We start from the raw sequence: 17,912 nt of genomic DNA, 5'->3' as shown, positions 1-17,912 counted from the left end.
AAAATACTGGAAACAAGGTGAATGAGCATCGCCATGTGCTGGTTACATTATGGGGTAAATGCAGGGGGGCTCTGGAGCCGTGTCCGAAAGAGGCCCCCAGATGTGGACGCACCTTGAAGAGCGTCTCAGGCTCTCAGGTGGGGAAGCGAACGTGCAGAGCAGAGTGCCATTGGGCTCACGTACATGTTTAAAGCACGAAGGGTCTCTGTGCATGGGGTGTTTGAGCAGGTGTAGGTGAGGATCGGTTGTTAGGAGCTGTCTTTAAGAGAATGACGGCATCTTCAGATGGTGTGTATGTATGTTAATCCTCACTCGAGGATACCTTTTTCCATTGATTTTAGAGAGTGGAAGGGAGCGGGCGGGGGCGGGGAGGACATTGATATGAGAGAGAGACATCAGTTGGTTGCCTTCTGCACTGGGGCTGGGGATCGAGCCTGCAACTGAGGTACGTACCCTTGAGCAGAATAGAACCAGAGACCCTTCAATCCTCGGGCCGAAGCTCTATCCACTGAGCCAAACCTGTTAGGGCAGTAAGCATATTTTAAAACTCCATGTCTTTTTATTCTGTTTGAAATTTTTTTTTTGCTGGGAATGTATTACTTTTTCAGATTAAGGTAAAAGCCTAGTGAAAATACAACTGATTGCTTTAAACCAGTTAAAGTGAATAAAACATCCTCATTATTAGCATGTATAATCTCAAAAACATAATGTTAGGTGAAAAATAAACAAGTTGCAAATAGATACATACAGTATAATGTTGTTTAGCTCAGTTTTGAAACTACAGAACAGTTATTTATGAATGTGTACATATGCAGTGGCAGCATATAAACATACACAGGAATGACTTCAGTTAGAAAAGAAGTTATTGGGGAAGGAAGAAGACATGGAGGGGGTGTGGTGCTAGTCAAGCAGTTTCTTTGTTGCTGGTTGTAAAGTTCCTAAGCAAATAAAGGCAAAATGTTAACATCAGTAAAATCCGGTTGATGCTGTTTTTTGTGCTTTCCAACATGTTTACAATTTTTTATTTAAATTTAAAATTGTTGTAAATTTCTACTGATTTCTTTCAGCACTCCTATTGTATTCAGTTGTTATGTGATTCCTACGGAATTGAGCAATGCTTTCTAGAAGTCACAAATATTCTTTCTCCTTTTTTACCCCTAACAACAGGTCAGCAGTGGCAATGACCCCTGGTCAGCCTGGAGTGCCTCCAAATCTGGAAACTGGGACAGCACGGATGGCTGGGGAGCCAAGGCAGAGGGGACTGCAGCCCAGAAAAACACTGCCAATAGCTGGGACGCCACCTTTGGCCATCCCCAGGCCTACCAAGGACCAGGTGAGGAAGAGGGCTCCACTGGGGACTAGGGCATCGGAACAAGAATACAAGGAGCTGCTCTCAGGTGCTCCTGTTCGGGAATAGCAAACCTGTTAGTCTGGGTCTATTGTGGGTAGTTGTTAATTATGATCATCAGTCCAATCTCAGTTACCTGTCAAGGAGTCACATGTTTGCAGGGGCCAGGTTCATAAAGCAAAAGAACACTTTAAAATCTTGGAATTTAACACACATGTATTTTCTTTTAAATCTTAGGCTAAAAACAAACGTGTATACAGATGAAATATGGTGTATCACCTGCCAGGCTATTATCTCTGACCAGCTGTTGCACCTTTTCCTTAACTACCTTTCCTGTTTGACTCCCAAGCTATCAAGGAAATATTGAGGCAGAAGAGGAATTTATAGACCGGGAAACTTAATTAAGGAAGGATATTTATGTCGGTTCTGAAATTAAATAAGATAAAAGTCAGCTCATCATTTTTTATGATTCCAAATGAGCACATTGTGCCAGGAATTGAATGTGCTAACTGGCGAGGGGCTTGCACACGGGAGCCAGGGCTCGGGTACTTGTCCTAAGCCCCCCTCAGAGAAGGACCCGGCTATTGGCAGGACTGGGAGTCTTGGGCTGAGTAGAAATGTTGAGACCAGACTGCTGACGTGCAGTTCTTAGTAACGTGGCATGGCCCCAGGAAACTTGGCCCAGATCCTTCCAATACTTTCTGTTCTTTTCTTCTCTGTTTTGGCATTTGCCTCTTCGTTGTGGCACTCTTAAGGCAGAGATGCCAGGGCCATTTCCTGCCTAATAGCAAAAGGACACGTCAGGCCCCTGAGGTGGGAGACAGGCACACCGTGGTGAGGAAGGGAGCAGGAGAGCTGGCATGGCAGCACCTTACCTGGCACACAGACTACTGCTGTGTTAGGCTGCTAGTGCTGGTTGTACTTCCTGTCTCTCGTTTTTCTCTCTCCTTTCTCCTCCATCCCCACCCTGTTTCTTTCCATCTTTCTCCCTTCATCACAATTCTCTCACCTGTATTGTTACTAGCGATAATTTCTTTTAAGAGCTTTATTATACCTTTTGTCCTCCTCAGTCGTAGATAGATAAATAGATAGGTACATAGATAGATAGATTTCAGAGAGGGAGAGGGAGAGAGATATAGAAACATCAATGATGAGAGAATCATTGATCAGCTGCATGCCCCCTGCTGGGGACCAAGCCCACAACCCAGGTATGTGCCCTGACTGGGAATCAAACCATGACCTCCCTGTTCATAAGTCAACACTCAACCACTGAGCCACACTGGCCAGACCTCCCCAATCTTCTTGACTTTAAGGGTGTTTGATCTGCTTATTTGCGAGTTTATAACGCTAGATTTATCAACGTATGGGCCTCTAGAAGACCTTTCCTTGTGTACCATGTAGCATTTTTATAGTAACTTCATTTTAATGTGACAATCCTCTTGAAGCTAAAAGGCAGACTCCACTTCAAGCCTTATGACTGACTACGGAGCCTATATTCTTCATGTCTACTTCATATTCCTATAGTACACCCTTTTCTCCTTTTTTTTAATTGGTCAACCCAGTTGGTAGTTTTTATCCTAAAATTAAATCATTCCCTTTTTATTTTGTTTTTCTTCACTGACCATCTTTGGTGCCCACCCCTAGCAACTGGTGACGATGATGACTGGGATGAAGACTGGGACGACCCCAAGTCAACATCTCCCTACTTCAAGGATTCAGAGGCGGCTGAAGCAGGAGGTGGTCAGCGCGGAAACAGTCGTCCTGGCTCCTCGTCCATGAAGCTGCCACTTAACAAGTAGGTTTAAAGGGAGTCAAGGCACAGGCACTCTGTGTAGGAATAGACACAAGATACAAAGAGGCCTTTTCTCAGTGATTTACAAAGTTTTGTAATTTGCTCACTTTTATTTGGATCTTAGCTTGGTAGCTTGTTTTAATACTAGAGGCCCAGTGCACGAAATTCATGCACTGGGGGAGGAGAGGGGGGGACCTTAGCCTGGATTGCGAGAGGGCGCAGGCCAGGCCGAGGGACCCCAGCGGTGCACAATTGGGGCTGGGAGGGACTGCAGGAGGGGTCCAGGGCATGTCTGGTCAGTCCCAATAGGCCAGACCCCAACAGCAAGCTAATCTATTGGTCAGAGCATCTGCCCCCTGGTGGTCAGTGCACGTCATAGTAACTGGTTGACCGATCAGCTGTCTGCCCCCTGGTGGTCAGTGCACGTCATAGGGAGCAGTTGAGTGGCCTTAGCTTATCATTAGCATATTATGCTTTGATTGGTTGAATGGAAGGCCGACACTTAACATATTAGCCTTTTATTATATAGGATTTTTTCATTTTAATGAAAATATTTGTCCTATTTAATGATCTGCAAACACTGTTTTTACCTTCAACTCCAGGATGTATTAAGATTTCCTTACTGATGTCACAGGAAAACCAAAACTAACTCTCTTTAAAATGTTTTATTATTTATTGATCATTGATCGCTTACCGAATTGCCAGGCATTGTGCAAGCAGTTTGTATACATTCTCATGAGACCCTCATATCCCTTGTGGTACATGTAATCTCTGTTCTGTGAGGAAAACTGAAGCCCAGAGAGGTTAAGTAACTGCCCAGACTTACACAGGATTCCAATCCAGTCCCTCAGTCTCCTAAGTACATGCTCTAAAATACAATGCTTAAGGTGATTAATATTGTTTTCACCTAGATTTCTCTTAGATTAAAAAAAAGTTTTGAGCAGTACTTGTAGATGCACTGTTTAACAGGAAAGCATGTGGTAAATATGGATGAGCACTGTAGCATTGGTTGGTAGAGAGTTCTGGATAGTCTGTAGTTCACGCCATGTAGCTTGAAGGAGATATAATTTATGACTTCCATACGAATCTTCCAGTGCTCTTTCTTACAGCAGTTACGTTTAAAATAGTTGTATTTTCTAAAATTACTGATACTGTTTCTCGGTGTTCCAAGTCCATGATTCCAAGCAGATACCAAGGAACATTAACCTGTGTCTGGAAAAATATTGTCAACATAATGTTTGATATCTGTATCTAGTTATCAGGCTCCAGTTCTAGATCTACACACATATGCATACGTTTAATAAGCCCTGCAAGTCCCCTTAGTATATTTAATGAGCATCAGCGATTAAATGTCATCTTTTAGCTACCCACGTTTCCTACCTCTCCGTCTATAATAAAATTAGTCATTTGTTATTGATGGTATCCTGTTTCTTAGAGTCAGATTTGAAGTTTTCAGTATGGTCAGTAGAGATTGTATTACTCGCCGCTGTCCTTTAAACCTGAACACAGAGTGTATTTAAAATCCATTTCAGTAGAATGTATCTCTTTGTCCCAGTTTGAAAATGAGGAAGTAGAGACTGCGTCACAGGACTAGCCAAGTTTTCTGCCAGGGTTTTGTGGTTAGAAAGTGAGGTTGTGGCTGGTGCCCCGGCCCGTGGCACTGCTGCCCTGTGCTTTCTTTCCACGGCTCCCGCTGGCTCTCTGATATCCTCTATGATATTAGAGAAGTTAGAAGGTCTGGTTGAGCCTCAGTCACCTAATCTCTAAAGTGAAGGGGTTGACTTTAAGAATTTCCTGCTCTAAAATTTCATTCCATTTTGAAACCCAATTAAAGCAGTTCTAATTTGCATCGGCAAAAATTTCTAAAACCCAAACTAATCTTGTCTTTTTTAGAAGTAGCACTTTGGATGGTTCTGCATGTATTCCAGCTATTCTCCAATTTTAGAAATTTGCTTTGGATTTAGATTTGATTTCTGGAAGTAACCAATTTTATTATGTTTAGGTCTCTATTGAGAAGACTGGTTTTCTTTGATGTTGCAAAAACTGGTTCTTTTGTCTATTCCAAAAGAAAATAGCACAAGTGCTTATGGACGGTGGCAGCTTCTTTGGGATAATTGTGGCTTCCCTGAGGAGGGAGTCTGTGGAAAGGCAGCTTTAATTTGGATCTAGAAATGCTGTGTGTGGCCATTACCCCGTTGGTATGCTCGGTAGCATCTCCTCCTGTGACATGGGGGACATTTTTCTGGTGTGCCCTTCACTTTGTGGGGTGATAGAGTGTTTCAGGTCCAGTTAGGCAAATGGAGTGCCATAAATATCACACCTTCTAGAGTCAAACTGTTCTCTTACCAGATAAAGCTTAATTAAATGACTAATTGGCCGTCACACAATCTGATTAATTTAGGTTTCATTTACCATAGTTTCCTAGTCCTAGTACATCTGTGAGACAGACAAGGTTAAAGTTGTTGTATTAAGTAAATGTGGATGAGAGCCGTATAATTCTTTTAAGAAAGTCATAAGACTCACGAACATTTGTCTTCATGATTAGATTTCCGGGATTTGCAAAACCTGGGATGGAACAGTATTTGTTGACTAAGCAACTAGCAAAACCCAAAGAGAAAATTCCTATCATTGTAAGTTTGTTCATTTTTGTTTGTTTGCTGTGTTTCTGATTAAGCTCTCTTATATGCCTTAAAGCTAAGAGGATTATTAGTTATTTGGAAAGTTTCTAAACACATTTAATGCTGTAAATAACTGATAGTATGTGCTAGTATTTTTAAAGTACTAAAGATAATTAGCATAAATTAATGCCTGTCATTATATTGTTTAGATATTTTTTACATTTACCTTTCAGATTTAGTAATTACACCAACAACACCCTTTAGTATATGTATTTTTAATAATTCTTTGTCGGTATGGTGTCTTGAAGTATCTTTTGCATGCTGTTTTTCTACCAGCCCTACCTATTTGGCTAATAAACCCAATTCAAATATTTAGGTTTCTGCCTGGGAAAGTCCATGCATGTTATCAGAATAAAGCGTCTTTTTCACTAAGTTGATATAATTAGTCTTTCTTCCAGTAAACCTGCTCTCAGGTCATAATAAGGAGCTGGCAAATAAAAGCTGGGAGTAATGACACCATTAAGAATATCTGTCTTATAATAACTTGATTATTACATCACATGCACTGGCTCTTTAGTTTCACCCAAATGTTGATTGCTGATAGATTTTTCTGTCAAAGCATTATATAGCTGATATTCCCAGATAAAATTCTGGAAAAGAGAACTGTGGCTACCTTCTGACCCTGTTGACTTACCCCTGTAACTACGAGATGGGAAACCTTGAGTGTAATCACCGTTACACTCAAACAGGGAGGAGGAAACATCTGGCCTTATTCTATAATCTCCTAGGAAACTTGATAAAATTGCAAGAATGACGCTGGACTTATTTTATTACTTGTTCTTACATCTTTGAAACCTAGAAACTCCAGAGAGAAGGGATGTGACCAAGACCTCTTTTTCCCTCCTTCCCTCAAAGCAAATTTGGGGTAATTATCTTCTGAGCTATTCTAAGACAGATATTCTTAATGTCGTCATTAGATTAAAAATTATTTTTCTTTTTTTTCTTCAGCCCTTTTGTAAATACTGAACATGTATCATTGTTTTTGTTTTGTTTTTTCATTAAATTTAAAACTCCACACAGTTAAGAGCCCGTGCCCCTGCCCTTGGATTCGCAAAGGGGACTTTGTCACAAGAGTGGCGGTGGTGGAGTAGAGCTGAAGGACCCCAGCATAGGTACCAAAGTCTTAGGTAGAACTGGCCTGTGCCCTGCAGGCACGCTGCCTGTGTGGGCTTCTTGTGTGGAAAGGAAGCCCAGGAAAGCCATTTGTCTTCAGGAAACCGAGAGAAAGTAGAGACCTGGTTTTTTCTTTTAAGGCACAGTAAGCATCCCCACTGATACAACGGGACCCATGTGTAGTGAGCAGTGGTCGATCAGAATTGCTCTCGGTGCTGTGATTGTGGCAAGTTCCCCAGAGGCTCCTCTTAGAGATAGATCCCTGCTCTGCAGCTCTAGGGGTTTTCTGGACCAGGACTCCCACTTGGGGAGTCAGAGTGACTTGTTGTCAGAGATCTTCTCTCTAGTCCCTTATTAAAATTCTCTGGACCCCAGTCATCATCCTGACCTAATAGCCTCTCAACTTGCATCCCCCACCCCACTTTTTCTTCCTTCCACCCTTAAAAAGAAATAGGACAGGGTATACAGAAAATGAGAAAGTCTGATGGCAATTTGACATTTTTCAGACATACAAGGCTATAATTTTTATTTCACAAACTATCAACCCATGAGAGATGATAACTTTTTTAAAACTAGCCCTTTATATATATAACTAAGACAGCTGGACCAGAGAGAGAAAAATTGTGTTCCACCGAGTGTTCCAGAGGTGGGGACACAGGCGTCTCTCCCGCGTGGCCTGGAGTGCCCGGAGAAGGAACAGAAGCATTTGCTGGCGAGCGTGTTCTTCAAATAGAGCCTCAACAGGAACAGAGAACGTTTATGTAACCTTCAAACAAGGGCAGGAGCCACCCTCCAAAGGACTTCCAGCCCTAAAGAGAACCTTTGATGACTTATATCAATTTTATTTTCGAGTTTTCCTTGTAATGAAGTTAACTCTCCCTGAAACGTTGTGTAGGTTGGAGATTATGGCCCGATGTGGGTTTATCCTACCTCTACCTTTGACTGTGTGGTAGCAGATCCCAGGAAAGGCTCCAAAATGTATGGGCTGAAGAGCTACATTGAATATCAGCTAACGCCCACTGTAAGTATCCGAGTTATCAAAAGCTTGTCACCAGTTAGAATTGGCTTTTTTCTTCATTTTCTGTAATTGGCATGGTAACTTTTCTCCTCTTTCCCTTATTTTGTAGAATACTAATCGATCTGTAAACCACAGGTATAAGCACTTTGACTGGTTATATGAACGTCTCCTGGTTAAGTTTGGATCAGCCATTCCAATCCCTTCTCTTCCAGACAAGCAAGTCACAGGTGAGTGTGTGTGACGCTGAACTCAGGATGACAAGTAAAAAGACTCCAGTTTTTAGAGTTTCCCATTTTTAGAATTTCTGATATAAATCAGTAATGGCATTTTCCATCCTCTAGAGGAGCCAGTTGTAGGAGTTTGGAAACAGTAGCTGCATACACTGTACATACTGCGCATGTATTTGGAAGTTACCTAAGCACCTAACAAGAAAGGCTCATAAAATTTTCTATCAAAGTTCTTGTAGACATATCCTGAATTCTGGCAAAGTTGTTGTGTCTGTATTGCTACACCCTTTCTTATAAAATAAGTACATGAATGTTAAAATGATACCTGAAAAATGAGCCAATAGCCTGAAGTGGAAATGCAAATCTCTGACCCCATGGTGTGAGCACTTCCTGCAGTCCAGGTGTGTGGACATCAGCGCTAGAAGCCACAGAGCTTCCCGCTGTGAGGTAGGGAGCTGCCCAGTTATTGAGGTGACTGTTTATAGTGAAATGTTCTTATTTATCGCTGAGAAGCCCTCAGCTTTTTCTTACTTATTTAAGGTGTCATTTTCCCCACTTGCCCTGCCCCAAGTAATCTGGTCAGGAATCTGCGTGCTCCCAGAGCCCCTAATAACGTGCCGTCAGAAAGGATTTCTGTGTCTGTTTTGAAACTGTCATTGATTTTTTTATCTCCTAGTATAAAACCTGAAAAATTAGTACTCAGGACTCGTTATGTTTTTCTTAGAATAAAAGTTTGTAAAGAAGCTGAGCTTTACTAAGGATTGGAAAGAGTTTTAGTATGTAAGTAGGAATTTTTCCAATAAATGGAACTAGTAAATATAGAAAGGAAAGGATCAGAGACGAGAGCATGGCCTAAAGGTCCGAGGTAGAGAGCCTCTGAGAGAAGGGAAGGCGGCAGCAGGCTAACCTCAACCCAGAGAGCAGAACGTGGGGTCTGCAAAGGAAGGTCCTCTCCCGGGTGTCAGAGAAGACCAGACGGTTCAATCCTCACCCCGTGGAGTTGAGAGAAATGGTTTAGAGAGGAGCTGAGACTCCTACCCAGCCAATGGCAGAGCGGCTCAGGACACTGCAGTGCTGGAGTGCAGTGTCTCCCTTCGTGCCGGCCTCTGTGCCCAGACCCGTCACGGTGCTGTCCCAGAAACGCTGAGCACGCCCTGCCCAGCATTGGAATCGGAATCATCCCAAAGCTCGCTGTTTAACATGAGATGTGGACCAACTAATCTTAGAGTTAGGAACCTTAGGATAAGAAGTTTGTTCTCCTTAAAATGTTACCTTGTACTTTGTTTTCTGTTTCTCTGAAGTTTTTTGAGGAGATGGAAACATGTTTTTAAAAAGTTGTTTGGATTTTGATTTTCTTTTTTTTTTAATTTTCAAAAATTTCAAATTGTCACAGCAGAATGGGGAGTGGGGCTGGGGCTGCATTGCCAGGCCCACAAACCGGCTCATCATCCAGTGACCCCGAGCAGCCCCTTGTGGGGCGGGCACAGTCCACTGGACGCCGTGTCAGGTAGCAGGCTGGTGTGCATTGCTGCCTCCTTCCACTCAGGGGTCGCTGTACCCCTAGTTCTGTGCCCAGTTCACAGTTCACTAGTCCTCCTTTTGTTATCCTATTGCTTTAAATCACAGCTTTTTAAAATTTTAGATTTCTTTCCATGAAAACTTCAGTCTGCCTTTCTCCATATTTTCCAATTTCGGTTTGTTTCCTGAATGTTTACTCTCCTTTATCAACTTGACTGGCCCAGTATGTGAAATAAGTGGACTGAGTTATTTTAGGGCTAGGAATTTTCAGATCACTTAGGTTTTAATACATTGCTTAGTCTAAATCAGATAACTCTGCTATTTTAAAGCATCGTGGAGTCATGGTTCTGTTTCCATATTAAGGTTTGTATGGGGTTTTTTTAAAGAAAAGTTCAGGCCCGAAGCCAGGGGGATGTCATAGAAAAGCAGAAAGCAACGCCGTCATGTGCAGGGAGCTGAGTTTTGGTTCGCTGCCTGGGAGACGTGCCGAGGAAATTGCACAGCACAGAAGCCACTGTCTCTCTCCCTCCTCTTGCTCGCCTCCTGCCCCGATGCCACAAGATCATTACTGTGTCAACAAACTCCCCTTTCACTTCAGTCTGGAGGACAATAGGAATGCCAGCATGTGATGTCACCGCATTTCTGTGGACTTGCTGAGCTGTCCCTGAAAAACCTGCAGCTACCATTTTTCATTTGTTCATAGATTTGGGGTTTTGTGAAATAATATTGAATGAATCTGGCTTTACTCCTGGGTGCAAAACTGGTATGTTCACATGCTTAGTGAAAACCTAAGTAAGGTTATTAAAAATGGGAAAGGGGAATCCCCCACTCCCCCCTTTTTTTTTAATTCTCTGAAACCTGCTATAAAAATCTTACCAAGCACAAAATAACACCTGAAATTATTTGGAAATAAACCAGCTATGTCAGAAATTTCCCGGAAGAATAAGAATCAATCAGTGCGTAGGCTGTGAACTCTTGGTGTAATTCACTTGGTCATCCTGGGGAAGTCGGTATAACTGAGGTCTATGCTGATTTATCGGGTCTTTTTCTGTCCCCCCTTATATCCGACAGATGAGGCTGTTTCTGCACAGCCTAAGCTTATGTGGTACTGAATCTCTACTCCTAGCAAGTGCAGAATCTGAAGTGCTTTCATGTACAGGTGCTCTCCACACCATGACACACACACACACACACACACACACACACACACACACACACACGTACACCCACCATAGATGATGAATTGCTTTTCACTTGCTGCTTTCAAATTTTTCTTTTGTCTTTCAGCAGTTTGAGTCTGCTATATCTTGGTGTGGATTCTTTATATTTGTCCTACATGGGGTTTGTTGGGCTTCTTGGAAGTGTAAATTGAAGTTTTCCATCAAATTTGGGGAATTTTCCCACATTATTTCTTCAGATATTTTTTTCTTCTTTCTCTTCTCCTTTGGTTCTCCCATCATGAGAATGTTGGTCTGCTTGATGTTTTCTGAGGCTCTGTTCATTTTACATTAGTTGTATTTCTCTCTGTTCTTCAGATTAAATAACTTACGTTTATTTATATTCAGATTCACTCTTTTTTTGCCATCTTGAATCTACTGTTAAAACCTTACAATGAATTTTTAATTTCAGTTATTGTATTTTCAACTTCAAAATTTTTTATTCTTTATTATAATTTCTGTCTTAAGAATCTCTATTTGTTGATTCCTTGTCATACTTTTCCTTAATTTTTTTAACATGGCTTCCTTTAGTTCTTTGAACATATTTATAGAAGCTTCTATGTTTTGGTTTTGTTGTGAAATCAACATCTGGGAACACTTAGAGACATTTTCTCTTGACTACTTTTTTCCTCATATGGCTCATGCCTTGCTGTTTCTTTGAAATCTCTCAATTTTTTGTTGAAAACTGAAATTTTGGGGAATATATTTTAACAATTCTAGATTATGATTTTTCTCTCTGAAAGTTGTTGTTTCTGCTTTGGTTTGTTTGTTTGTTTGATTGATTGATTTACAAGGAACTTGCCTAGGCTAAATCTCTGAAATCTGTCTCTCCTGCAGCTTGGTTTTATTTTATTTTATTTTTAAAGTATGGCTTCCTAGGGTTCACCTGTGTCTGTGTGTTTGGTGGTGAGCCTGTCTCAGGCCATTGAGCACCTGCCCTCTGCCCAGGGACCTGTGAGTGAGGAGGGGAGCAAATTCAAAGCTCAGGTTCTTTTCAAGTCAGCCCTGGTTTTTCCTTTTTGGAGGGCCCCTTTTGTGACGCCTTCCCGAGTGTGTAGCCTCAGGTTGGCTGGGAGTGCATGCCTGGCCTGGCCCCCGCAGGTCTCCCCTGTTTCTGCACTCAGCCTCGCCTGCAAAGTCTTGGCTCGACCTCGTAACCTTGGCTAGTGGAGCGGTTGGCCTCCCTGTTCACCAGCCTCTGGATTGTCACTGCCCCACCACTGAGCATGGGCATCTCCCACGCTCCAGACCCTGCTCCATCCTGGCAGAAGCCCATGTCGGCCAAGTAGAGATGGGAGGGTGGGGGCAGCAGGGGCGACAGGAGCAGCCACAAGCCAGATGCCACAGATTTCTACTGTTTTTGCCTGAAGTGCGGCAGTTTTGCAAACAGGCATTTCTCAGATGGCTGTTGGCCTTCGGTGGATTTCCCGAGCGCTGATTGTTTTGCTTGTCTGGGTTTATAGTTATTTGGGGGGACTGGGTTAGCTGATTGCCTTGCTTGACTGTAGCTGGAATTTCCATTGCCAAAGGCTTTTAACTGATAGTGGTTTTGTTTGGTAGGCTTATAAAAATGGCAGCTTTCATTATTGCATTCATGGAAAAATTGCTTTTTCTATTTTCAGTTTAAATAACTTAAAAAATAATATGGGGGCGGGAGCTACAGTCCTGAGTTACTTTGCATAAGTACTAAACTTAACTTTGTATATCTAAGATTATACTGCATTTGTTCACATTTTTATAAATACAGAAATTTCATATACTTTTGTAAGAATTACTTATTAAATTCAACAGTATTACCTCTTTCTTGTCAATAGGACTTAATGTGGCCACATATTACTTTATAAGAAAGAGGTTTTTCATATTGAAATAAGATTTACTTTAAATTTTTAAAATACTTGAGGGAGCCTTAAGGAAAATAGCACTTTGAGGTTATAATATTCTTGTCACAATTAAAAGGTTTGTTGACTTGTTACATTGCAATTTCATTCCTATAAACTAAAAAGTCTGTTGTATCATTCCTGTGGGACTTGGGGCATTCAATATGTTACCTGTTTTTATTTTTCTTTATATTATTTTTTGTGAATCCTCACCTGAAGATATTTTTCCACTGATTTTTTAGAGCAAGTGAAAGGAAAGGAAAGAGAGAGAAACATTGATGTGAAAAAGACACATCAATCGGTTGCCTCCCACACAAGCCCCAACCAGGGCCAGGGATCAAGCCTGCATCTGAGGTATGTGCTAGGGCTGTTGCCCGTTTTTAGGTTAGTGAGAAATCACCATGGTTTACCTTCTACTCATAACTTTCCACCAAGTAGCCATTAGCTGAACAAACAGCTTTTCGACAAAGTGGTACATCGTCTGGGCGCATTCCTTGCAGGTCGCTTTGAAGAAGAATTTATCAAAATGCGCATGGAGAGACTTCAGGCATGGATGACCAGGATGTGTCGGCATCCGGTAATTTCAGAAAGCGAGGTTTTCCAGCAGTTTCTAAATTTCCGGGATGAAAAGGTATTTGATAACTGTCATATTCACATCAATTTTATGTCTGAAAGGAGTTAAAATTATGCCAGTTGGATGGTTATTTCTGATTTTCTCTACAAAGACAGTAGGGATAGAAACCTAAACTCAAGCGATAGGAAATTAGTCACAAAGTCTGAAAGAACTGCCGGGATGGTTTTCCATATGTGGAGAGCAGATTGGCCCGGAGTAGATGGGGCAAAGGACGGGCGAGGGTGAGGAGTGGTTCCTAAATGCTAAAAATAAGTAAGCTAGACCCCACACTATGCAGGGTATTAACAGCATGAAGTGAGGGAAACAGAGAATGATCTTTTTTTTTTTTTTTATGGTCAGGTCAATTTTTAAAAAATTGATATTAGAAAGGAAGCGAGAGACAATCACTAAAAACTGATTTTTGTAGTCAATAACTTATGTAGATGGATGGTTACAGAAAATTCCAATGAATCTACAGAAAAATTACTAGAAATAAGTAGTAAGGTAGCTGGATATAAGTAAGACATTGCATTATTTGTACATAGTATTGGCAATAAACAAAATGAAAGTAAAAAACTATAATTTCAACAGCATGAAAAGTATCTAATTTCTAGGAGTAAATACAAAGAATTTACAAAAGGTCAACATAAACTATGGAACACTGTTGAGAAAAAGAAAAAGACTTAAATAAATTTTCCAACATTATCTTTCATGGATTGAAGAACAGCAAAGATGTCATATGTAGAAAATCAAAGCACTAAGAATAGCCAAGATATTCTTGAAAAAGAATGAAGTGGGAGGAGGACTTGATTGGATATCAAGACTCACTGTAAAGTGAAAAGAATTTCAGAAGCAAGGAAGTGGCCTAAAGAAAGACAACAGACCAGCAGAATAGAACAGAATGGACACTTAATATCTGACGCAGAGGATGCTGATTCAGTGGGGGAAGGACAGTACTTTCAATAAATGGTGCTGAGTCCATTAGATCAGCGGTCACCATCCGCTGGTCCGCAGACCACTGGTGGTCCGTGCGGTCCGAAAGGTTGGCGAACACTGCCTTAGATGGCACCACTGGGGAAAATGAAACATGGTTCCCACCTCATAATAATGTACTGTTGATCTTGTTAGGGTTGACAGCATGGTGGTTATGTTTTTAAAATATGGCCTTATATCTGAGATTTCCATTTAAGTAAGCAAGAAAACTGGTAGAGTAGACTAGATAAAACAAAATTGGTAAATTTTTAATAATTGTTGAGGGCTGAGTCTTGTAGGGGCTTATTGTTCTTTCTCGCTACCTTTGTATATGTTTGGAAGTTTCCATTGTATAAAGTTTTAAATCAATTCCAGATCATTCTGAGGTCTAAATGTGAAAGGCAACCAATAAAGCTTCTAGAAGGTGACATGGGAGAATGGCTTCATTCCCCCAGAGAAGGGAGGGTTTCTGAAATAAGACAAAAACAGCTAACCATACAGGAAGAAATTTGGATTTTTAGAAATTTAGATTGCATTAAAACTAAAAACTTCTGTTATCATCAGAAGCCATTAAAAGTGAAAAACAAACTAAGACATGAACAAATATGATCAACCAAGGGCTGGATTTTAAAATATATGAAAACCCAAACAAAAAGATAAGGTAATTAACCCAGCAGAAAAATTGTAGATTTGATTAAAGACTTCCCAAAAGAAAGTATCTGAATCCTAAACAGATGTTTAGAACAGTACTTAATCTCATTAGTAATCAAGGAAATGCAAATTAAACCACAGTGAATACCACTACATACTCACCAGAAAGGCTAAAGTTAGAAAGTCTGAAAAGTGAGATGAGCAGCTACTGGGCTCACACACTGCTGGTGGGTATGAGGATTGGTAAACAGTTTCATATTATCTAAAGCGGAACAATTTTCCACTCCTATACCTCACAGAGATTCGTGTGTGTGTATGAATATATACATGTATATATATGTATATATATGTATACACACACACACTCACACACACACACACACACACACACACACACACAGCAACTTCATTCATAACTGGGCAGGGGCAAGGGTGACTACCAGTCATAGGATGGATAAATAAATGGGGGAGTGTTCATATAAGGAATATTGTATGGCTATAACAACAGTGTGAATACAGCTCTTATACACAGGTTGAGCCGAAGAAGCCAGATACACAAAAAATGTAGAGTTCTTTGCTAGTTAAAAAAACTAGGAAAACTATAGTTTAGGGACTCATGCCTAGGTGGCAAAACTCGAAAGAAAAGTGATGAAATGACAACCATAAAAGAGAGAGGGTAATGGTTAACTTGTGGGGAAGAGAAGGGTGGCGATGGGTGGGGAAGGGACATGAGAAGGCCTCTGGAATGCTAGCTTTCCCCCCGTTCTTGGTCTTGGTGGTAGTTACACAGGAATTTACTTTGTGAGAATTACATGCATGGGGCACTTTTCTGTATGTATGTGTATATATGTTATATATATATTGCAATAATATGTTTTTAAAACTAGCCCATAATACTGGTTCCTATCTTATATTTTAGAAAAGCGTTAACCTTTTTTAGAACTAAACAGCCTAAAAATGTAAGGCACTTTGTCAGAATTCATAGGTTGTGTTTCTGCTCCCTGTGTTTGGGTTGGTAACGGTTGGGAGAGGAGCGGTGGCTGAGTCACCTCCCTCAGGAAGGGCTTGGGCGCTCAGAGGCCATGCTGGGGAGGGCACTGTCCACATGAGATGGCATTTGAGATGTGCAGGCCGTGGCCCACGGTGCAGAGGGAGATGGCGGGGAGCTGCTTCCTGAGAATTAGAGAGGTGGAGGTGATCAGTGAGCCAATTCTACCAGGGGATTTTGAAAGCCCAGTTTAACTCATGCCCCTCCCATTTACAGGAATGGAAAACTGGGAAGAGGAAGGCGGAGAAAGATGAGCTGGTGGGAGTTATGATATTTTCCACCATGGAACCCGAGGCCCCTGACTTGGACCTCATAGAAATGTGAGAGACACTGCCAGACTTGCCTTCTTCTCCACTGTGTCTGCCTCCTCTGCTCACGGGTCTGGCAGGACAGCCCCAAGCGGGACTCGGTCAGACTCGAGTGTCGGAAATGAGTGGGGCTTGTAGTCAGGAAAGCACATCTCCCAGCAGAGCACCACATGGAGGTCCGCTCCTGTCTCCCCCGCAGTCAGTGACCTCAGCGCACACAGTGGTTGGTCGTTACTCCTGGTGAAGCACGAGGAGGCAGAGTGGCACAGCGGCTCACACCTGCACAGGCCACACAGCCGGCTCACACACGCACAGGCCACACAGCCGGCTCACACACGCACAGGCCACACAGCCGGCTCACACACGCACAGGCCACACAGCCGGCTCACACCCGCACAGGCCACACAGCCGGCTCACACCCGCACAGGCCACACAGCCGGCTCACACACGCACAGGCCACACAGCCGGCTCACACCCGCACAGGCCACACAGCCGGCTCACACACGCACAGGCCACACAGCCGGCTCACACACGCACAGGCCACACAGCCGGCTCACACCCGCACAGGCCACACAGCCGCCTCACACACGCACAGGCCACACAGCCGCCTCACACACGCACAGGCCACACAGCCGGCTCACACCCGCACAGGCCACACAGCCGGCTCACACCCGCACAGGCCACACAGCCGGCTCACACCCGCACAGGCCACACAGCCGGCTCACACACGCACAGGCCACACAGCCGGCTCACACCCGCACAGGCCACACAGCCAGCTCACACCCGCACAGGCCACACAGCCGGCTCACACCCGCACAGGCCACACAGCCGGCTCACACACGCACAGGCCACAGCCGAGTCTCTGAGCCGTGCCTCGAAGGAAGCACTCTCTGGCCGGCTTTACCTGTGCTTCATCGTGTCATCTTTTCTTTAATGTGGGCTTGGTTGAGAATTTGCAGTAGTTCCTTTTCTATATAAGAACTAATAAAAGGTCTTAAGATTTATTTTTATTTTAAGAAACCTTTTATAAAATTATTGCATATGTGTTACCGAAAACATAGACAAGGAAAAAAAAAACACACCACACACAATCTTCCAACTACCCAGAGAGAAAAATCAGTGTTAATATGTTGGCCTAAACATGTTTAGGATCTATAGTTTCCTAAACCCTCCTTGGTACATAGGTATCTAAAGGAAAAATTGTTTAAACAAAAATGACCTCACAACATGCATTCCCTTTTATCATCTTTTTTACATTTAAGAGTGTCTTGTATGCTCGCTCTGGCAGCACATACACTAAACTGGAACAAGACAGGGATTAGCATGGCCCCTGCACAAAGATGACACGCAAATTCGTGAAGCGTTCCGTAATTTAAAAAAAAACTATCCTGTGATGATTTTTTCAGGTTGGTAAATACTTTTTACATCCGTAAAGAACTGATATGTTCAGTATCACCTTAGAGCAGTGATTTTCCATATTTTTCATCTCATGCACATAAACTAATTACTAAAACCTGAGGCACACCAAAAAA

General features: G+C 42.3%; 1 protein-coding gene and 1 non-coding gene across 4 annotated transcripts in view; both read left to right on the top strand.

The window, feature by feature from the left end:
- Positions 1–17,912, top strand: part of SNX9 (sorting nexin 9) — a 68,949-nt gene that overhangs the window by 39,419 nt on the left and 11,618 nt on the right. For all 3 annotated transcript variants that reach the window (XM_059699953.1, XM_059699954.1, XM_059699952.1), the window contains 7 exons: positions 1,168–1,333; positions 2,993–3,143; positions 5,686–5,770; positions 7,827–7,952; positions 8,059–8,176; positions 13,289–13,419; positions 16,289–16,392. In XM_059699953.1, coding sequence (XP_059555936.1) covers positions 1,168–1,333; positions 2,993–3,143; positions 5,686–5,770; positions 7,827–7,952; positions 8,059–8,176; positions 13,289–13,419; positions 16,289–16,392 — 881 coding nt within the window. The remainder of the gene's footprint in view (positions 1–1,167; positions 1,334–2,992; positions 3,144–5,685; positions 5,771–7,826; positions 7,953–8,058; positions 8,177–13,288; positions 13,420–16,288; positions 16,393–17,912) is intronic.
- Positions 17,653–17,755, top strand: LOC132237769 (U6 spliceosomal RNA). Its single transcript, XR_009453608.1, has one exon. It is a non-coding gene; the product is annotated as a U6 spliceosomal RNA (small nuclear RNA).

This window comes from Myotis daubentonii, chromosome 6 (genome assembly GCF_963259705.1).
Source record: "Myotis daubentonii chromosome 6, mMyoDau2.1, whole genome shotgun sequence".
NCBI classification, from domain to species: domain Eukaryota; kingdom Metazoa; phylum Chordata; class Mammalia; order Chiroptera; family Vespertilionidae; genus Myotis; species Myotis daubentonii.
The sequence above is the reverse complement of the archived record's forward strand: the minus strand, read 5'-3'. Positions and strand labels throughout refer to the sequence as shown.